Source organism: Peromyscus leucopus, chromosome 1, assembly GCF_004664715.2.
Source record: "Peromyscus leucopus breed LL Stock chromosome 1, UCI_PerLeu_2.1, whole genome shotgun sequence".
NCBI lineage: Eukaryota > Metazoa > Chordata > Mammalia > Rodentia > Cricetidae > Peromyscus > Peromyscus leucopus.
The window spans coordinates 179,692,242-179,709,798 of NC_051063.1; the positions used below are offsets into that span (position 1 = coordinate 179,692,242).

A 17,557-nucleotide genomic window follows, 5' to 3' on the forward strand; every position below is an offset into this window, starting at 1 on the left:
TTACTTAGGAGGGTTTTGATTTTGATTTTGTTTTTCGATGAACAGGTTCTTACAGCTGAGGTTGACTTAAATTCCCAATCTTCAAGTTTCTCCCTCTCAAGTGATAGGATTACAGACATTCCTGGCTGTTATAACTTAGGTTATTTTGTCTTGCCAGGCGGTGGTGGCACCCACCTTTAATCCTAGCATTTAGGAGGCAGAGGCAGGTGGATCTCTGTGAGTTTGAGGACAGCCTGGTCTACAGAGGGAGATCCAGGACAGCCAAAGCTACACAGAGAAACCCTGTCTTGAAAAACAAAACAAAACAAACAAAAAATTTAGAGCATTTTTCAGACAACATCTTGTGTTGCCCAGACTGGGCTCAAACTCTGATATATGGAGATGACCTTGAACTTCTGACTCTCCTGCCTCAATCTCCCAAGTGCTTGGATTACAGGTGTGACTTCTGTGACGTTGAGGATCAGACCCAGGGCCTCTGAATGTTAGGCAAGCATTCAAGCAACTGAACTATATTCCCAGCACTAGATTTGGGTTCTAATAAGGTTTACCTGGCACACACTTTACCAGACTTTTTTAAAAAAATAACTTCCTTATCTTTATTTTATGTGCATTCATGCACGTATATCTATGTGAGGGTGTCAGATCTTGGAGTTACAGACAACTGTTAGCTGCCATGTGGGTGCTGTGAATTGAACCCACGTCCTCTGGGGGAGCAGTCAGTGCTCTTAACCACCGAGCCATCTCTCCAGCCCCCCTTACCAGACTTTCAAACACATCTACAACATAGCTATCCGACATCTGTCCAGGATAGGGAACAAAAATCCTGACATTTTCCCGAGGTCTGCTAGCCTCAACAGTACTAGGTAGGTACACGGGGACCTAGGCTCTCTGCATCTCTCCAGCCCTACTCCCTGGTACCTGGTTGGCCTTACATGGTGGCTTATTGCCCCCAAGAATGGAAGGCCAATCCATCACTTGATAGGTTTGGTTCATGGGTGCCTTGGACAACAAAAGGACCACTCCGGGGGCCTTTTTGGAGGACGGCTGTTCTCTCTGCCTAGGCAACTGGTCCCTGCTGTTTGGTCTCTGACTACTTCCTACCCCATTTCATGTCCTACTTTCTGATCTGTGGCCAAGCTGAGGCATTGATTCCACAACTATTCATTTATAGAGTGGTGAATTCCTGGGGGTCTGGGCGGGGCGAGGTGGGAGAACCAAATGAGGATGCTTCCTTGGGAAGGCGGGCCTGTGTTCTTCCAGGCGACTGCAGGGGAGTCCTGTAAAGCGTCCTCATCTGGAATGGGAGCATGAGAAACTCAAGAGAATCTTTCTCTCCAGAGAGAATCTTCTCTCCAGGGTAGGAGAAAGGCCACCCGTGCAGTTCTGGATTCGAGCGCCCTCTCCAGTTCGGTTGAGAGTACCGAGGGCGTGGCCAGAGAATTGATTGACAGCTCACTCTTAATATCAGCCAGGCGACGACGGAAGCGTGCTCAGGCCCACTGATCCCTGGCAGCTCCACCATCCCCAGCTTCGGCGATTTTGGTTCTGACGCGGACCAGACCGGAAGTTGGGCCCAATGACTCCCTAGTCTTAATAGAAACACCGGAAACGTGTTCCCGATTATCGTTCCGCCGGCGCCGCGGCCATCGGTTCCGTTTCCCGGCCCGGAAGTGCGGCCTTCAAGTTCACAAGCCAGGAGGCAGCAACTGCAGGGCCTGGTGCCTGAGGAGTCTGAGGTGGGGTCGAGCGGGCATCCCCCTGCCTCAGAGTCAGAGGGAAGGCCGGGGCGTGCTGGGGGAGGGAGGCCCACGTGAGGATCGGTGCACGCGTTGCGGACGCGAGAGGGCGCTGCAGGATCGGGGCAGGACGCGGGCAAGGGTGCGGAGGCGGGAAACAGTGGGTGCCGTCGTAGCGGGCCTGAACCGGGCTCCGGCACAGGGTGGGAGAGAGACAGGTTGATGGAGCAAGGGGCCTGGCCTGGGGGAGGATGTGGTGGCGAGAATGCAGCAGTAGATGTGGCAGAGTGTGCCTTTGTTATGGGCCATCCAGAAAGGTCCTGCTGCATCTGAGCAGCCCCAGCCCTCCGGGAAGTTGGTCGAGGGTGGGTTTGAGGAGTTCAGGACCTATGGATTGGCACACAGGCTGAAAAAGGAGGCCGCTGGCAGAGGCAGGTGCAAAGCCTTGGTCCGTTCGGAGAATCATCCATCATCATAGAGGACCCAGATAAACTAGGTTAGCAGGCTCCCTCTGGCTGTCGCGTGAGGGAAAGGCCCGGAGGTGGGGATGTGGAAGGGACTTACAAGGTGACTTCCAACAGTCCAGGCCAGTAGTCACTGGCACAATGTGTAAGATAGTCGGAGAGAAAGGGAGGAATCAGCCGCGACAAAGGGAAAGGCGCGTTTGCGTTAAGAATATAGAAACGTTGAGTCTGAGATCTCAGTAGCCCTTGTATAGGGGTAGGATTTAATGGGGCCCTAATCTGGAGCCAGGGCCCTTAAGAGATAGATTGTGTGTGTGTGTGTGTGTGTGTGTGTGTGTGTGTGTGTGTGTGTGTGTGTGATGGAGGAGTATCTCCTCTTTTTCAGGGCCTCAGTCCTCAGGATGATAGTTTCGGGTGCATAAGAAGTATGTGGGTTGCTTAACCACACTGGGTTTCAGCTTGCTGGCTTTTCACAGCCCTTGTGCAGGTTCTTAGCACCTCTCAGGGCGCAGGTGATGTAAAGAAGAAACTTGGCCACAGTGTTTTGTTATATGTACTCTTTATTTGCTTTTCTTGGGTATGAGGGATGCTGCTGATGCTGATGCCCAGCCTCTAGAGATGCTCCCATATGATTTGCCAGGAGGCAGGTGCATCCCACCCTCCTGAAAACCTCCACATACACTAGTTAATGGTACCTGGTTCTGAGGTAGTCTTGGATATGCTTGGGGCCTTAGTGGTGCTAAGATAAGCAAGTTTGGCTAGGGGAGAATAGGAAAAAAACCAGAGTGGAAAGTGTACCATGGCTAGCCTGGTGGAGATGAAATAGCCTATCATTTCCTCAGGGAGGTCATTCTCAATGAGACAGAGTAGCCAGTTTTGAATGGGAGTTAGAAGGTAGCTAATTTTAGTTACAGGGTAGCCAGTTTTGAATGGGAGTTACTGGCTTTTGCTTTGTTTCATTTTAAACAAGGCTACCCCTTGGGAGGAGGGCCATCCTAGGATTTAAGGATATTAAATCTGGGGCCTAGGTACGTTTCCAGAAGAAGGGTAAGCCTGGATCTTCCTTGGAGCAGAAAACAGGGGATCTATGCTGGTGTCGCAGGGATGGAGGGCATTGAAGAGTACCTAGGCCAGGAGTGCTGGCGTGTTTTATGTGTTGGTTCAGGGACTGTGATGACCTGCTAGGGACGCATGAGGTGGGCCAAGGCTGGGGATGTAGTGCACTGTTGGGTTCTGTGGTGAGGATTTAAGGGGACCAGGACATAGGATGGCAGAGAGTACTTAGCTGACAGCCCAATCCCCATTATCTCCTCATCTCACAGATGGCAGCGACCGAGGCGGTGCACCACATCCACCTACAGAACTTTTCGCGCTCACTCCTGGAGACCCTCAATGGGCAGCGGCTAGGCGGTCACTTCTGCGATGTGACTGTCCGCATCCGTGAAGCTTCCCTGCGTGCGCACCGCTGCGTGTTGGCCGCGGGCTCACCCTTCTTCCAGGATAAGCTGCTGCTTGGCCATTCAGAGATTCGTGTGCCCCCCGTGGTGCCCGCGCAGACGGTGCGCCAGCTGGTCGAGTTCCTGTACAGTGGCTCGCTGGTGGTGGCTCAGGGCGAAGCGCTGCAGGTGCTCACAGCAGCCTCCGTGCTTCGCATCCAGACCGTCATCGATGAGTGCACGCAAATCATCGCGCGTGCCCGTGTCCCCAGCACCCCAGCGCCTGCACCTCTGCCACCACCCGTGCCCCCTCCACTTGCTCCTGCGCAGCTGCGCCACCGTCTGCGCCACTTGCTGGCCGCCCGCCCCCCGGGTCACCCCAGCGCAGCGCATAGCCGCAAGCAGCGCCAGCCTGCACGCCTGCAGCTGCCTGCACCCCCAGCACCCATCAAGGCCGAGGGGCCAGATACGGAGCCATCGCTGACTGCCGCCCCTGAAGACAGAGGTGAAGAGGATGACGATGAGGAGACGGATGAAGAGACCGACGCCGAAGAGGGTGAAGGCGGTGGCGGCCCAGGCGAGGGCCAAGCGCCCCCTGCCTTCCCCGACTGCACAGGGGGCTTCCTTACAGCCACAGCTGACAGTGCGCGTGAGGACCCGCCTGCATCCACCGGCATCACTGATTATAGTGGTGCCGGCAGAGATTTCCTTCGCGGGACTGCTGTGACCGAGGATGTGTTCCCAGATAGTTATGTGTCTGCTTGGCATGAGGAAGGCAACGGGGGTCCAGAAGGTTGTCCGGTGGAAAGTTCTGCTCCACCCGACTGCGCACTAGCTGGGCCTCGACCTACCAGTGTGAAGACCCCTGGACCACCTGTGGCTCTCTTCCCCTTTCACCTGGGTGCCCCAGGTCCGCCAGCACCAACACCTCCTACTCCATCAGGGCCAGCCCCTGCACCCCCGCCCACCTTCTACCCCACACTCCAGCCAGATGCAGCCCCCAGTGCTCAGCTCGAAACTCCGGCTGTGTCTGCTGCCCCTGCTGCTCCAGCCACAGCCATCTCAGGCACTCCTGGGCGCGCCCCCGGTGCCTCAGGTGCTGAGCAACCCGCCTATGAGTGTAGCCACTGCCGCAAGACTTTCAGTTCCCGGAAAAACTATACCAAGCACATGTTCATCCACTCTGGTGAGTGGGAGAGGAAAAGAAATCGGCTCTACTCGCACAGATTTCTGAGATCCTTAAGCATTGGAGATTTGGTTGCTGGGTGGGATTGGGCCCTTGATAAGCTTTGTTTTGTGTTAACCTTAGAAGCCTGGAAATTTAGTTCCCAGTGTAAAGTGGGAGCCTGCCTTTTCCAAAGCCTCCCAAGGTCTTAGAAAACTAGATTCAGCCTGGGATGGTCAGGTTAAAGGAAGTGTTGGTGGAAAATTGACCAGCTTTGGGGGTGGGAGCTGCAGAAAGAGGCCTGAGGTGACTTAGGGGGTAAATCATTTATGGGGTAGAAGAATGCTTGAAGTCGGGTGCTATCTGAGCATGTAGCCAATGTTGTTCCAGACAGGTAGAGTTCCTTGTTAAGGAACCCTGACTGATCGTGGCATAATTGAATGATGATGTGGGTCCAGGAGAAGGGTTCCCAGTAGAGCAGGATTCCAGAGTGGTTTCCTTGACAAGCAAAGGCATCCTGAACTGACCCAGGAGGGGAGTATAGAGGAGTCCCTACCAAGGAGTCTCCAGGGAGAGCAAGCTGGACTAATGTATGTGTGGCTTGCTTTGTCGTTTGCAGGGGAGAAGCCACATCAGTGCGCAGTGTGTTGGCGATCCTTCTCGCTACGCGACTACCTGCTCAAGCATATGGTCACACACACTGGCGTGCGAGCCTTCCAGTGTGCTGTGTGTGCCAAGCGCTTCACGCAGAAGAGCTCACTCAACGTGCATATGCGCACACACCGGCCGGAGCGCGCGCCCTGCCCTGCCTGTGGCAAGGTTTTCTCCCACCGCGCACTGTTGGAGCGCCACTTGGCAGCTCACCCTGCACCTTGATTGGGATCCAGCTGTACACAGTATGGAGGTGCAGTCAGACCCTTGGACTAGGTCCACTCCACCAGAAGGCTCTTGCTCCGGAGTATGGGACCCTCTCTCTTCCCCACTCTCACCCCATTTTCCCTGTGGACTTGGGACTCAGAACTCTATTTCCCTCCTACACATGCTTAGCATCTCTGGATGGGACATGCCTGGGTAGAGGATGGTCAGGGACTCTGCCACCTCAGAGACCTAGACCATTTCCAGGTTGAGCTGGGCACACAGACTCTTGCAATCTGACGCAGGATTTTCGTCCCACCCCCTACTAGGGTATGATGTCTAGGACTGGCCTCTGCCCTAATGCTGGGCTAGTGTTGAGTCCTGCTTGACATGCTGAACGGGTTCTGAAGGGGGGGAGCGTGGGGAAAACCATAGCTATGAAATATAGATGTAGATGAAGAAAAAGACAGAGACACAGGATAACTTCCAGAGGTTCTGGGTCAGTACCGCAGACCTCGACTTTATTGCTCACAGCCTTTATTTACACAAAAGCAAAGGGAGGCAAAAAGACCTCCCCCTTTCGAGGACATCGCAGTTCAAAGTACAGTTAAGTGTAAACACTTCCTTAGTACTCAAGATCTCTGGCGGCCACATCTTACAGCAAGCATCCTGTAAATAGGCCTTGAGGTGTAAGATACCTGGTAACCAGCCTTTGGCCAAAACATCCTATCATGCTGTCTTGCAGGGGAAAAACAAGCTTGGACTCTCTGATCTTGAGTCAAGATGAAAACAGGCCACAAGCTGGGGGTCTCTGTGGGCCCCCACATGCTAGAATTCTCTGACCTCACCCCCAGTCTGGAGCCACCCTTCCCTCATTTGGCACCCATGGAGGCTCAGATGGACCTACCATGGGGCTTTAGAATTCCGTTCTAATAAAGGACATTGGGCCAGTGCACGCTAGTAGGTTTTTGGGCTATGGGGTGGGGGCTTGGTCCCCATGTTCCTGGGTTATACCTTTGCAGTCCCCCAGATTTCCTGGGCAGGTAGGCACAATTTGGTTTGATAGCCTGGACTTTTATTTTGGGATTTAGGTGGGTGGGCTGCACATATAACAGTCACCCAGTTTTCTTGAAGTGTTCAACCTTGTGGGCAGGGGAATCTCAGTCCCAGTGCTGGCTGCTATATACACAATGGTTGGAGTCCCCCTTTCAACCAGAAACCTTATAGACTCAAGATTCTCCCTCCCCCATTCTGATGGACGTGAATGTTGGATATCTTGTGAGATGCCCAGAAGGGTTTTTTGGGGACCAGGCTGCTTTGAGGACATTTGAACTTGGGCTCCAAGTACTAGAGAACCCAGAGTGAATGAGATGGCTGTGTCAGGTGGGTGAGAAGCAAGAATGGCTAGGTCCCAGGTTGCCTATTGACTATAGAAGGTGACCAAGAAAACCAGCACTGTATCTGCTATCAGCTCAGAGACCCAGCCCTGTGTCCTTCCCACCTCCGATACACTGATGCCTCACTGGAAGGGTTTGGTGCCAGGAGCTCTTCTCTGTCTGGGCATCACAAGCAGAGCTCTCAGCCTTTTGAGTCCCACGACTCAGTCCATAAGGATGCCGGAAGTGAGGCAGAGTCCCAGTGCAGCAGGCTCATGGTGGAGAACAGAAGTGTGTTTAAATCCAGGTGACAAAGGTGTTCTAAGTGCTTACTGAGCTGTCACCGTGTACCGGATAGTTCGGGGCAAGGGCTGGGTTTTGTGAACGGCCCTCAAAGCAGGTAAGTAGAGCCATGGGTTGTGCTTCTTACCATGCTTTTTCATGCCTGGCTGCAGTTCGGCAGGTCCTATTCCCTGTCGCCCTAGTTTCCCACACTTAACAGACATGAAATGCTAGCCTCCAGAGGAGGCCAGTTGGTGGTGACCAAAAGAGGTGGAGCAGGCCTCGTGATCAGGCAGAGGGTTGGAACAGCAGGAGGACTCCCAGCCAGTAAGAGCTATGTGACAGAAGGACAGAAGGACAGAGTCCAGGGGATAAGAGCAGTTGCTGAGAGTACCTACTTGGGGAGTGGGGTAGACAGATTCCCTTAAACGCAGCAAGTTAGGGCTTCGGAGCTCTGGGCAGAGTTGAGACTACACTCTCTCAGCCACTTCGGAAAGGGCCAGTGCCATGGGTATTTGGCAGAAACTGACCTTCCTCCTGCTTTTGCTGCTTGGCCTGAGGCAGCCCCCATGGCCAGCAGCTATGGCCGTGGCCCTGCGTTGGTTCCTGGGAGACCCCGCATGCTTTGTGCTGCTTGGCTTGGCATTGCTGGCCAGACCCTGGATCAGCTCCTGGATGCCCCACTGGCTGAGTCTGGTAGCTGCGGCTCTCACATTAACTCTGTTGCCTCCACAGCTACCCCCAAGGCTACGCTGGCTACACAAAGATGTGGCCTACGTGTTCAAGATCCTCTCTTGTGGCCTGAAAATTAGGCGACTCCTTAACAGGCAGCCTCCAGAGACCTTTGTGAATGCTTTGGAGCGGCAAGCGCAGGCCCGGCCTGACCAGGTAGCTTTTGTGTGTACAGGGCCCGGGGCCTGCTCGATTACGAACAGCCAGCTGGATGCCAGGGCCTGTCAGGCAGCATGGGCACTGAAAGCCAGGCTGAAGGATACCACAAACCAGCAGGCCACAGAGACTGCTGCGCTCTTAGTGCTCCCCTCCAAGAACCTTCCTGCTTTGACTGTGTTCCTGGGGTTGGCCAAGCTGGGCTGCCCTGTGGCCTGGATCAACCCCTATGGCCGAGGGATGCCCTTGTTACACTCTGTGCTGAGTTCTGGGGCCAGTGTGCTCATTGTGGACCCAGGTGAGTGCCCCAGGGGCAATGAAAAGAGGGGACAGAAGCAAGGGAGGTCAGAAGTTTCTGGAAGATGAGCAGAGAGTCTTTGTCCCTGTCCCATGCGATTAGGGTCAAAATGTTGGTTCTGGACTCACCACTTTATTTTTTCCCTAAATCTTTCAAGCCTATTTGATTAATTTGTTTGTTTGTTTGTTTGTTTGTTTGTTTCGAGATAGGATTTCTCTGTGTAATTTTGGTGCCTGTCCTGGATCTTGCTCTGTAGACCAGGCTGGCCTTGAACTCACAGAGATCTGCCTGGCTCTGCCTCCCGAGTGCTGGGATTAAAGGTGTGTGCCACCACTGCCCAGCTAATTTTTTTTTTAATTGAAGTTTTTGTTGGTTTGTTTGTTTCCAAGACAGGATCTCATTATGTGAAGCTCTGGCTATCCTGGAACTTGATATGTAAATCAGGCTGGCCTTGAACTCACAGAGATCCACCTGTCCCTGCCTCCTGAGTGCTGGGATTAAAGATGCCAGGCCGTGATGCCCAGCTTTATTTGACTAAAGTTGTATTTTATGAATTACAAGGTTCTTCTGTTGACAAGAGTTTCTCTGTGTAGCCCTGGCTGTCCTGGAACTCACTCTGTAGACCAGGCTGGCCTGGAACTCAGAGATCCTCCTGCCTCTGCGTGGCCCCCCCTCCCCCAGTGCTGGGGCATGCGCCACCACCGCCCAGCAAAGTTCTTTATTCAAGAATGAGGAAGCTTTTCTCTGCTACTTGCTTTCCTGTCTCTGAGTTTCTGAGACTCCCTCTTGACTTTGAAGGAAGGTAAGATTTACCTCTTTTTTTCCTCTGATGGTCCATGTAGACCTCCAGGAGAGCCTGGAAGAAGTCCTTCCTAAGCTGCTGGCAGAGAATATCTGCTGCTTCTACCTTGGCCACACGTCACCCACTCCAGGTGTGGAGGCTCTGGAGGCGGCCATGGATGCTGCACCTTCTGACCCAGTGCCTGCCAGCCTTCGAGCTAACATCCAGTGGCAAAACCCTGCCTTATTCATCTATACTTCAGGAACCACCGGTGAGGAGGCCGACGTCCCTGCCCGCACCCTCCGCACTCTGACCTTAACCTCACTCAACTTAACCTCACTTAAACTTTCCACCAAGCCTTCTGTTTGTCCTCTGACACCCAACCTCTGACTTTGACTCTGACCCTGAGTGTGGTTCTGTTTTGTTTGGATTTATTATCACCAGCTTTGAAAACCAACCACAGAGTGGGAGGTGGTACTGTTCACATGTAAATCACAACACTCTGAGGGTTAAGAGGCCAGAGGTTGTGGAGTTCAAGGTCTGCTCCTTTCAGTGGCTTGCATCCTAAAATCAAACAATACACATATTAACATGTCCCCTGTGCAAGGATGACAGGCAAATTCACAAAGCATTCCACTCATGTTTTTATTTTATTTATTTATTTATTTATTTATTTATTTATTTATTTATTTATTTATTATGTATACAATATTCTGCCTGCAGTCCAGAAGAGGGTGCCAGATCTCATTACAGATGGTTGTGAGCCACCATGTGGTTGCTGGGAATTGAACTCAGGACCTTTGGAAGAGCAAGCAGTGCTCTTAACCTCTGAGCCATCTCTCCATCCCCACTCCATGTTTTTAAAAAGGAATACAAATTCAAGCTGGGTGTGGTAATGCACATCTTTAACCCCAGCACTCAGGAGGCAGAAGCAGGAGGATCTCTTGAGTTTGAGGCCAGCCTGGTCTCCAGAGCAAGTTCCAAAATAACCAGGGCTACACAAAGAAACCTTGTCTCGGGATAAATAAATAAGGAATGAAGGTTCTTTTGGATGGAAAAAAAGGGAGAGAAAAGGAAGAAGGAAGGGTTGAAGTCTGGGTTACATAGTGAGTCCAGGCTAGTTTGAGCCATAGAGAGATCTTGTCTCAAAAAACAAAACATGCAGAAAAACCACCACCAACAAAAAGACACTCAACAAGTTTCTATGTTTATTGTTACTTACTGTTTTGCTCTTTTGAGACAGATTTTTTTTTCAAAAATCTATTTATTTATTACATGTACAGTGTTCTGCCTATATGTATACCTGCATGCCAGAAGAAGGCACCAGATCTCATTATAGATGGCTGTGAGCCATGTGGTTAACTGGGAATTGAACTCAGGACCTCTGGAAGAGCAAGCAGCCAGTGCTCTTCACCGCTGAGCCATCTCTCCAGCTCTTAAGACAGAGTCTTGCTCTAACAGTTTTAACTGACTTTGAACTCCCTCTGTAGCTGCCTCACCCTCTTGGGTGCTGGGATTATAGGCTTGCCCCACCTTACCCAGAAAAATCTTCATACTTGGTCCCCTCTGAGAGGCTCAAAGGCAGGCAGGCTTGTCTGTGGAGACCCACCCTGCAGTGGTGGTCTCTCTTCCTACCCAACCCTTATTGCTCTGTCATCCTCCAGGACTCCCAAAGCCAGCCATCCTCTCACATGAGCGTGTCTTACAAGTCAGCAAGGTGTTGTCATTCTGCGGGGCCACAGCTGATGATGTGGTCTATGTTGTCCTACCTCTGTACCATACGGCTGGCCTTATCCTCGGAGTCCTGGGCTGCTTAGAACTTGGTGAGTCTCCCAAGGATGACGGTGTGTTAGTGGGGGGCAATCAAAAGGACACGATTCTATACTCTGCACCCTGAGTTTGTTTTCCCCACCCCAGATTGGGCCATGTAGCCCAGGCTGGCCTCAAACTTGGTATATAGCTGAAGGTGGCCTTGAACTTCTGATCCTTCTGACTCTATCTCCCAAGTGCTGAATTACAGGTGTGTACCACTGCAGTGCCTGTGTTGAAAGACCCCTGAGCAAGACCACCACAGAGCTGATATCCAATGCAAGCACACAGGGGTTTATTAATAGCAAAGCAAGCCCAGGCTTGGTCCCTGTCCAGCACTCCACACAGCGGGTGGAGGAAGATGGCCAGAATCCTCACTTCAAGGGGTTTATATAGGAAAGGTTTATGTGCAGAGGATTATATATCTCAGGATTGGACAAGGGGGCTAGGGGCGAGGTAGTTCTTTGAAGTTACTGGCTGAACTATAAGCGTGAAATTACTAGTGGCTGACAGGATGCAGGGTATCTACAGAGATATACATTTTTTACTCCCTATATCCTGTTTTGCTGAATCCAGGATATATGCACTTAGATTTATGGTTCTAGCCCTATCTCCATACGAGTTCAATGAGTTCAATCTCTGGTCAGCTGTAAAACTGCTGGTCAGCAAATACCTTTGGAGTAGGGGGGTGTCTCTGAAGAGGGCTTCTGATTTTTCCCTTTAACTAGTATGCCCAGTTGTAGATACTTTATCTTTTTTTTTTTTTTTTTTTTTTTGAGAGACAGGGTCTCAGGCTGGTGGTGGTGGCAGTGCATGCTTTTAATCTGAGCACTTGGGAGGCAGAGGCAGGTGGAGTTTGAGGCCAGCCTGGTCTACAGAGCGAGTTCCAGGACAACTAGGGCTACACAGAGAAACCCTGTCTCAAAAAAAACAAACAAACAAACAAAAAAAAAGCAAGCAGGGTGGTGGCCAATACCTCTAAGCTCGGTACAACACTCAGGAGGCAGAAGCTGGAGAACTAATGCAGTTTCAGGCTCAGCCCGGTTACATGCATAACAAGGTCCAAGCCAACCATGGCTAGTGACTCAGTAGTTAAGACTACCTGCGGCTCTTGTAGAGAATCCAGGTTTAGTTCCCATGCCAACATCAGAGGGCTTCTCATCACCTGTCATTCCAACTCCAGGGGATCTGATGTCCTCTCCTGGCCTCTCCAGGCATCCACATGCATGTGATGCATATACATACATACATACATACATACATACATACATACATACATATGCATGCACACGTGCACACACATACACACACACACATAGGCATGCACACATACACATTCAGGCATGTACATATACACATAAAAAGCAAACAAATCTGCCAGGTGGCGGTGGTGCACACCTTTGATCCCTTCACTTGGGAGGCAGACAGGTGGATCTCCAAGTCTGAGCCCAGCCTGGTCTACAAAGTGAGTTCCAGGACAACCAGGGCTATAAAGAGAAACCCTGTCTCTAATTGCCCCCCTCCAAAGAAAAACAAAAAATCTTTCATAGAAAAATCAAAACAGAACAAAAAAAAAAAATGCCTTCTAGAAACTCCATCCCCAAACCTGCAGAATTACTATTTATTTTGCAGGTTTGGGGATAGTCCAAGTCCTTGAACATTTGAGGTCTGTTTCTAGTGAATTTGGGGCACGTGCTCTACCATTGAGCCACACCACCATCCCCTCACTGGTAAATCTTAGGTGTGTGGGTCATTTAGGTGAGTGTAGCATTACTTTGCCTTTGAAACGCCACAACCAGGTGACCACATAGATTCTCTCAACAACATGGAACATAATCACTCATTTTTTTTTTCCCTACCAGGAGCGACCTGTGTCCTGGCCCCCAAGTTCTCTGCCTCCCGCTTCTGGGCCGACTGTCGGCAGCATGGTGTGACGGTGATCCAGTATGTGGGTGAGGTCCTGAGATACCTGTGTAATGTTCCTGAGGTGAGGCTCTAGGATGAAGGCTCCAAAGTGAATTCCCAGGCACGAAACCCTAGATGACTTTCCACATAAAGTAGTTGTCAGATAAAGATTTAGATAAGGAGTGAAGGCAGGACTCAGGAGTAGAGGACAGGCTTAGCATGTGTGAGACCCGACATCAGAGACAGAAAGACCCATACCTATGGGGCTCAAGCAAAGTCACCTCTTGGCTACACAGAGTTGAATGTTAGCCTGGGCTATACTGACACTCTGCTACAAAACAAAGTCTCACATGATAAGTTCCGAATACTTCCACATTTTCTCATTTCTTTCTCATTTACTTATTTGTTTGGTTGTTTTTTTTTTTTTTTTTTTTTTTTTTTTTTTTTTTTTTTTTTTTTTTTGAGGCAGGGTTTCTCTGTGTAGCTTTGCAGTCTGTCCTGGAACTCACTCTTTAGACCAGGCTGGACTGGAACTCACAGAGATCTACCTGCCTCTGCCTCCTGAGTGCTGGGACTAAAGGCATGCACCACCACTGCCCAGCCATGTTTTTATTCTTATAGAGCAATGAGCTATGGTCCCTAGAAAACTGTCTCCAGGTAATATGCCCCACCTCCCAGTCTCTTCCTACCCCTTCAGTTTCAAATCAAAAGCCCCATGAGAATCTTTGCCGGTAAGGTCCCTTCCTTGGGTAACACTTCAAGATAAGGTTTCAAGCAGGTCAGTAGTGGTGGTGCACACCTTTAGTCCCAGCACTTGGGAGGCAGAGGCAGGTGGATCTCCGTGAGTTTGAGGCCAGCCAGGTCTACAGAGCGAGTTCTAGGACGGGCTCCAAAGCTACACAGAGAAACCCTGTCTAGAAAAAAAGAAAGAAAAAACAAAACAAAACAGAAAAAGATAAAGTTTCTGGTGACTTCCCACTTTACCTATAAATGAATGTCACCACTCCACAGAAACCCTTGTAGATAATGCCTCCAGATAGCAATTCTCCTAGATCAATGTTCCTGGAAACTACCCCAAGCAGTATCAGATGGTCAGATGCCTACCTGAGGTTGATGTCTCCAGTTACTCCTAGCTTGGTAACTCTGCAGATAAGGCTACCCCCCAAGAAACTTTCTCTAGGCAAATGCCCACAGGGATAATTTAGGTACAGACACCGATAACTTTTTGTTTGTTTATTTTTTGTTTTTCGAGACAGAGTTTCTCTGTGTAGTTTTGGTGCCTGTCCTGGAACTTGCTCTGTAGACTAGTCTGTCCTTGAACTCAGAGATCTGTCTGGCTCTGCCTCCCAAGTGCTGGGATTAAACGCGTGTGCCACCACTGCCTGGCTCCAATAATTTTTTTAAAGATGGAGCTCTCTCTCTATATAGTCCAGGCTGGCCTGTAATTTGCTATGCAGCTCATTCTGATCTCCAACTAATAGTCCTGCTCAGTTTCCTGAGTGTCAGGATTATAGGAATGCCCCGCACTCATGTCTAACCTTTTTTCTGTTGTTTGTTTGTTCATTTTGTTTTCTCTATATAATAACAGTCTTGGCTGTCCTAGAACTCTCTCTGTAGACCAGGCTGGCCTCGAACTCACAGAAATCCTCTTGCCTCTGCCTCCTGAGTGCTGGGATTAAAGGCGTAGTGGCAGGACCTATACTTAGGGAATTTACCTGGAGTACTTAAGAGTTAGACATTACTAGGCTGTGGTGGTGCATTACTTTGCACGCCTTGGGTAATTTCCAAGATTAAGATATTTTCTGGGCTGGAGAGATGATTCAGAGGTTAAGAGCACTGGCTGCTCTTCCAGAGGTCCTGAGTTCAATTCACGGCAACCACATGGTGGCTCACAACCATCTGTAATGAGATCTGGTGCCCTCTTCTCGCCTGCAGGCAGACATGCAGACAGGACACTGTATACATAATAAATACAATATACAAAATAAATAAATAAGTAAGTAAATAAATAAATAAATAAAAAGATCTTTTCTTCAGAAAGAGTTCCCAGCCATAACTTCCAGGGCACCGCTTTCTGACCCTTCTTGGGATGTCCCTGCAGAAACCCGACGACAAGATACATCCAGTCCGCTTGGCAATGGGCAATGGACTGCGGGCAGATGTGTGGGAAACCTTCCAGCAACGCTTTGGTCCCATTCGGATCTGGGAATTCTACGGCTCCACGGAGGGCAACACGGGCTTGATGAACTATGTGGGACGATGTGGGGCTGTGGGCAAGACCAACTGCTTCCTTCGAGTGAGTGGACGGGGCTCCCAGCGTGATGGCGGTCCCGAGGCTGAGCCCCCGGGACCTTTGCCAACGCTCCCCGCCCTCCATCCCAGATGCTGAGCCCCTTTGAGCTTGTACAGTTTGACGTAGAGACGGCAGAGCCTGTGAGGGACAAACAGGGTTTCTGCATCCCTGTGGGGCCAGGTAAGGAGGTCAGCAAGTCTTTAGATGTGTGAGGGGTAATTACTTCCACCTCCTTGGCTGGAACCAGCTGCCTAAAGTCCTTTTTATTACTTTTTATTACAGTTTTTTAGTGTAATGTCTCATATAGCCCAAGCTGGTTGTGAACTCTTAATCCTTGTGCCTCTACTTCCCAAATGCTAGGATTACAGGAGCGTGCTGGCCCAAAGTCATAACATGGTGATAGGTGGTGATGTCTGCAACCCTCACCTTGAACTCGAGTCACTGGCCTGTCTGACCATCACTTGTGGACCTCTGCCTTACAGAATTTGGGTTCTGCCCAGCTCTCCTGCTTCAGTCTTATTCTGTTCTATGCCTTGATGTGTGTCTATTGGTTCTCTTGAGCTTTCTGTAGGGGTCACACCCTCCGAGATATCGGTCCCTTACCCTGTACCTTCTCTCCTGGGGTTTTGCAAGGGCTCTGGCATATCTTTCTCCTACTCATCCCCTTTGTCAGTTCCTCACCCCCACCCTATTTCTTATGGGCACCTTGATGCTACCTTCTCTTTTTCAGAACTCTCTGATTTTCCAAGTTTCTCTCTCCTCCTCTTGGTTTCTCTCTCGCCTTTGGTCTGAGTGTCTCCCATCAACCCATCTTTTAAATTTTTATTTTATAGACATGAATGTTTGCCTGCGTTGATGAATGTGCACCGTGTGTGTGCTTGGTGCCTGAGGAAGGCAGAAGGTGATTGTGAGGCCGTGTGGATGGATGGTAGTAACCTAGCTTTAGATCCTCTGGAACAACAGCCAGTGTTCTTAACCACTGAACTGTCTCTCCAGCCTTAACAGTACAACTTAGTTCTACCTTTGGCTGGATGAAGAATGAGGAACCTCTAGCAGGAGCAGACTCACGAGTTGATGGGGTTCTCATTTAGGGCTTATTTTCCATTTATACCTCCAGGAGAGGCAGGACTCCTATTGACCAAGATACTAAAGAACCAGCCCTTCCTGGGTTACCGTGGGTCCAAGGAACAGTCCAAGCGGAAACTGGTTACAGATGTGCGGCGCTCAGGAGACCTCTACTACAATACTGGCGATGTACTATCCTTGGACAGTGAAGACTTCCTCTACTTCCATGACCGCCTGGGTGACACCTTCCGGTCAGGCATGGGTGGTTTAGGGAATGGGGCTTCTGGGGTCCATTCTGCCTAGTGATGGATGGGACCCTCTCTTCCCTGGGGCTGGGGTCGCTCCGCTTGGGGAGAGTAGCATCCCTTTCAGGGGGCGGAGCATTCCTAGCTTGGGGCGTGGCCTCACATCCTGCAGGTGGAAGGGCGAAAACGTATCCACACGAGAGGTGGAGGGAGTGTTGTCCAGCCTAGACTTCCTACAAGAAGTCAACGTCTATGGCGTGCCTGTGCCAGGTATGGGGAGTTTGCCCGATTTTAAACATCTTGCACCTTTGGGGGTGGAAGGTGGTCATTACAAGTCTGGGGCACCTTTGGGGTACAGAGAGGTTAAGAGCTATGCCTAGTTGCACAGCCGGTGAGCAGAGCTGGGACAGCTGAGTGACCAGTGTGCTTTCTAGGGTGTGAGGGTAAGGTCGGCATGGCTGCTGTGAAGCTGGCTTCTGGGCAGAATTTTGATGGGCAGAAGCTATACCAGCATGTCCGTTCCTGGCTCCCTGCTTACGCTGCACCTCATTTCATCCGTGTCCAGGTGAGAGTGAGGTAGCAGGAGTGGATGGATAAGGGAATTGGTATCGCAATCAGGGCTCATGATTACTGCTTTGCAGGACTCCCTGGAGGTGACGAGCACCTTCAAGCTGGTGAAGTCACAACTGGTGCGTGAGGGTTTTGATGTGGGAGTCATTGTTGACCCATTGTACATCCTGGACAGCAAGACCCAGACCTTCAGGCGTCTAATGCCAGACATGTACAAGGCTGTGTGTGAAGGAACGTGGAAGCTATGACCAACTGAAAGGCTATCCAAAAGTGTGGAACCCGATGCTGGCTAGGGTTCTTAGCATCAACTTCACAAAGTTGTCAGGATCCCAGATACCCATGGCCTAGCAGCACTTAGAGAATAAACTTGAATGCGTATGCGGAAGGAA

At 50.6% G+C, this 17,557-nt stretch overlaps 2 protein-coding genes across 3 annotated transcripts; both read left to right on the plus strand.

Moving 5' to 3' along the window:
- Positions 1-1,445: 1,445 nt before the first annotated feature.
- Zbtb45 (zinc finger and BTB domain containing 45) lies at positions 1,446-6,609 on the plus strand. 2 transcript variants are annotated; one of them, XM_028884885.2, is made up of 3 exons: positions 1,446-1,736; positions 3,523-4,822; positions 5,421-6,609. In XM_028884885.2, the coding sequence occupies exons 2-3, from the start codon at positions 3,523-3,525 to the stop codon at positions 5,675-5,677; spliced, it is 1,557 nt and encodes a 518-aa protein (XP_028740718.1). In that variant the 5' UTR covers positions 1,446-1,736; the 3' UTR covers positions 5,678-6,609. The 2 variants fall into 2 exon arrangements, with proteins under 2 accessions (XP_028740718.1, XP_028740719.1); XM_028884886.2 differs by lacking the exon at positions 1,446-1,736 and adding an exon at positions 1,759-2,232.
- Positions 6,610-7,459: 850 nt separating this feature from the next.
- On the plus strand, positions 7,460-17,557 carry Slc27a5 (solute carrier family 27 member 5). Its single transcript, XM_028884873.2, has 10 exons — positions 7,460-8,500; positions 9,343-9,552; positions 10,946-11,104; positions 12,953-13,077; positions 15,097-15,291; positions 15,378-15,468; positions 16,406-16,604; positions 16,771-16,868; positions 17,033-17,163; positions 17,240-17,557. The coding sequence occupies exons 1-10, from the start codon at positions 7,822-7,824 to the stop codon at positions 17,414-17,416; spliced, it is 2,064 nt and encodes a 687-aa protein (XP_028740706.1). The 5' UTR covers positions 7,460-7,821; the 3' UTR covers positions 17,417-17,557.